The sequence below is a fragment of the Pundamilia nyererei genome, unplaced genomic scaffold (assembly GCF_000239375.1).
Source record: "Pundamilia nyererei isolate P.nyererei 1_Seehausen unplaced genomic scaffold, PunNye1.0 scaffold00245, whole genome shotgun sequence".
Lineage (NCBI taxonomy): Eukaryota > Metazoa > Chordata > Actinopteri > Cichliformes > Cichlidae > Pundamilia > Pundamilia nyererei.
Window position 1 is genome coordinate 770,724 of NW_005187646.1, and position 4,253 is coordinate 774,976.

The 4,253-nt window shown below is 43.6% G+C and overlaps 1 protein-coding gene across 8 annotated transcripts in view; it reads right to left on the minus strand.

The window, feature by feature from the left end:
* The window catches only part of LOC102192658 (striated muscle preferentially expressed protein kinase-like), a 59,832-nt gene that overhangs the window by 23,114 nt on the left and 32,465 nt on the right, over nt 1-4,253 (minus strand). For all 8 annotated transcript variants that reach the window (XM_005749459.2, XM_013915016.1, XM_013915021.1 and 5 more), the window contains 3 exons: nt 3,900-4,046; nt 3,459-3,641; nt 919-1,070 (listed from right to left, as the gene is read on the minus strand). In XM_005749459.2, the coding sequence (XP_005749516.1) occupies nt 919-1,070; nt 3,459-3,641; nt 3,900-4,046 (482 nt within the window). The remainder of the gene's footprint in view (nt 1-918; nt 1,071-3,458; nt 3,642-3,899; nt 4,047-4,253) is intronic.

Below are 4,253 nucleotides of genomic sequence, written 5' to 3' on the forward strand. Positions count from 1 at the left end.
AAACATTCAGCTTTGATATTAATGAGTTTTTTGGGTTCATTGAGAACATGGTTGTTGTTCAATAATAACATTATTCCTCAAAAATACAACTTGCCTAATAATTCTGCACTCCCTGTAATGACAACAGACAATTGTTTCTTCTTTTTCTTTCTGTTTTTTTTTTAAGTTAAATGCAGTAAAATCCAATGGATGACTGGATTTGGGGGTTCCCAGAGGAACAGTACTTGTTTTATGGCACTGTGCCAAGTGAAAAGTTTGTTGGAGGCGGGATTAGGGTTCGGGATTGTTTTTCAGGAGTTGGGCCAGCAGGGTTAGTTCCTGTGAAAGGAACTCTTAATGGTTCAACATAACGAGACATTAGTGACAATTTTATCCTCCTAACTTTGTGGGAACAGTTTGCAGCTGGATCCTTCCTTCCTGCACAAAGCAAGGTCCATAAAGACACCAATAAGCGAGTTTGGTGTAGAAGAACTTGACTGGCCTTCACAGAGTCCTGACATCAACCTGATAGAACACCTTTGAGATTAATTAAAGTGGAGACTGCGAGCCAGGCCTTCTGGTCCAACATCAGTGTCTGACCTCACAAATGTGCTTCTGGGAGAATTCCCATAAACACTCCTAAAGGTTGTGGAAAACCTTCCCAGAAGAATTTAAGCTGTTAGAGCTGCAAAGAGTTGATCAAATTATCAAAATAAACCCTAAGGATTAAGAACAGGATGTCATTCAAATTCATATGCAAGCGAATACTTTTGGCAATACATCACAACAATGTGATTGGTCACTTGCAGTGTTGAACCTGGAATAACATTAATTATGATGATTCGGGAAAGACAACGAAATGGGGATATCAGAGACATCGACTATGACGCTGCGCTTGTTATTTAAAGAAAAAATCATAAGGAGCTTTTATACTTTTACCTGAAATGAGGGAGGCTCTTTTAAATGGTGAGGAAGTGAGCCTCCGACCTCCATCACCTCCTCCTGAGGACTCAGGTACTCCTCATCTGACTGGATTGGACTGCTGATTTCCAGAGATACAGCAGATTTCCCACATTGCGTGTGGGTCGGCTCTGGAAGAACAAGATATCGGACACAAATATAATAGAATTACAAGCATACTACCGCCGTGTCTAATTCATTTTTATTTGAGTTCACAAAAAAGTCGATTCTGATTTACACACGTCTTAATTTAAGTAATTGAGTGCAAAGCCTTTTGAAATATGGTTAACATGGCACTGGCGTAGCTCATTTTGTTTACGGTCTTTTTTTTGCTTTGCTGGTGTTGATCTTTGCCAAAATGAGCACTTGGCAACACAAAGCAGTGGGTTAGACACAAGTGGGCCACGTGCACCTCCACACACTGAGCACAGGGACCATCTGAAGTGACCATAAGCGAACAGATAACGAATTAATCCCTTAATCCCTGACCCAATCATTCACTCATTCCCACGAGTTCTAGATCAGACACTGTGTCTGGACCCTTGGCAGTCTGGACTACAGTCGGACTCAACTCACAGCTGCGGGAAGAAATATAAAGAGCTGCCTCTCTCTTTCTGTCTCTCCTTCTTCTTTTGTTGCCTTCGTTTTCGTGTCAGCGTTTCACAATCTTTGCAAAGCCTAAGACCTCACATATCTGGCACAACTAGATAACGTAGCGAGTGAAAATGAATAAAATCAATTACCCAAGTAGAATAAAGGCATGTCCCCCCTTTCAGATGGCAGAACAGTGGACTGATAGGTATTTTGCATGACATTCAACTGTGCAAAATAAAGGGAAAGTGGGTCATCATCTGCAAGTGAAAGGCAGGCTTGGTCGCATATACAGATGGAAAGAAATGCACCGAAAGCCATATATGGAAAAGCTGACTAATAGTAATGAAACACGATAAAAAAACACTGTTTATGCCAAATTATTAAGCGATGTAGGTGGATATTCTGTTGCGCTTATAGCATTGAAAAAAGGAGGGGGGGATAAAAACAACAAAATAACCTACCTAGAGTCACATCTCTGAGCGGCGTCTGTGCACCAGGGGATAACTCCCCAGAGTATTTATGTAAACCTGCCAACTCTTACACAACTCCCGAACAGTGTGAGCCGACCAACTTTCCTCCACCCTGTCCTTCTGCTTCCCATCACTGTTACGCCTTTATTCTCTTACACTCCTGACATCCCGGGCTGATGAAAAAGCTGAATATTTTAAAAGTTTATTAAAGCTTAGGTTTAAAGACTCCACTGAGTCACAAAGCTGTGGCTCTTCAACTTCTTTGATTTTTTTTTAATGCAAAAATGACAATAGGCCTGTGTTATGTTCTCGCATATTTCTTTGAAGCCAGTAAATCAATCTCGCCCACTATTTTGGCTTGTCGTGGCAACAATCTACACACTTCTCGGCTAAAATGACTCACATAATCTCCCGCCACTTTCTGGCAGCTCCATCCCCAAGCCCTGTAGCGTGAAATCTGAAGTGATGAAAAACTCCACGATTACAGCTGTAATCTCGAGCGGGGACATAAAGCAGACGGCAATTACCCGAGAGAACAAGAGGCCTTCTAAAAATACTCCTGCAAAGTTAGACTCCGCTGGCCTAATATGGCAACAGAGGCCCGCGTGCTGCTGTCGGAAAAGCACCAGGGTGAGCGCTCGCATTTGTTGACAAAACTGTGAAGAGGGGAAAGTTGCATTTGCATGAGGCCGAACCAGCACTGCTGGGAGCTTCTCTCATGCACAGCGTAGTATAAACACCCGTCCACTGCAGGCGCTTATATTTTTCTTTTTTTGCCTGATTTTGAATGCCACGGCTGCCTTTGAGGCTCAGGAGACCTTTGTGTGACGGGGGCAGGTCTGCGTTTTGAATTCATGCCGAGGGGGAGCTCGGTGCCTTCAAGAATTAATGGGTTGCCATGGCAACTATCGCTGCGAAGGGCCCCGGTCGGGATGCTGAGCTCCAGCGGGCCTTTGTAGTCATTAAGACAGAATGTCAGGCGGAGGAGGGCTGGCAGCGGATTAAAGTGTGAGTCAACATGTTTGAGAACAGCATCGTTTTTATGTTCCCCCCGGTGTCGCTCTCCTCATTTAAAATTTGTGCTGGTAAAATGTGTCACCATGTCTAACTGCAAAACAAGAAAGCAGTAGAGGTGGGTGGATACATGTAACCATCGATACGCTGGTATTGGTACTGGATAAATACTAGTGCGATAGGATGGATACTTTGTTTCTGTCCTTCTAAGTTCAGTATCTACTGAAAAGTGTTAAATAAATTTAATATTTTTGGAAGATGGCTCATCTCATAAACCATGACACACTGCTCACCCCCATAAAAGCTGCCTTTATAGGTTAAAATTATCGGTATCTGTATTGGTATTGGCAATACAGGCTGTATATTTACTTGGTAATCCAATTGATACCAATATTTCAAGTATCGCACAGGGCTTGAAAGCAGGCTCTGGCCCAGCCTCACCTGACTGAATGTAGAGTGTCGCACTGCATGACGCTCTGCCCGCCGCGTTGACAGCCGTGGCGCAATATGACCCCGCATTGCTCAGCCTCATCTCCTTTATCACCAGACTATGCTTCTCGCCCTCAGCTTTAACCACATGGAACGCGTCACACCGGATCTCCACATTATTCTTCCTCCATGTCACTGAGAAGGCAGAGAGAGAGAAAACACAAACACTGAAAAACTGATATGGAAGAAGTCAGATTGCAAACATGTGAAAGGATAAGGCTCATTGATTTGGTTTATGAGAGTTTCACTTAAAATTGACCAGATTTCATAAGACTATGTGTGCAAGAAATCGCTTTATACGGCACTTAACAGAAAACAGTCTCCTTACTGAATTCAAAAAAGAAAATTATAGAAAATGGGGATGTTAAAATGGTGACTTGTCTTCAGCTGTACCAGTAGGGGTTGGGCTGCCAGTGATGATGCATTGCAGTGTGACCTCAGAGGCGCTGGGTGCGGTGGTGTCCTCAAGAGGCTTCTCAAACCTCGGGGCCTCAGCTGGCTCATCATCAGCAGACAGGTAAGAGTCATCGGAAGAACCGCCTGTGAATTAGAGGGACGGTCAGAGTGTTTTCTGTGCAGCTGCCGGTGCTCTATTACCTGCTTTAGAAAAATGGGTCAGACTCCAAATTAAGGCATTGGGCTAGTTTCCTTTTACGGATCCCCATGATGAAAAGAGTTTCATTAGTGAGTCTGGGCCCGGCAGCAATTCTGGGTTTGATTAATTTTCCATGGTGGACAACATAATAT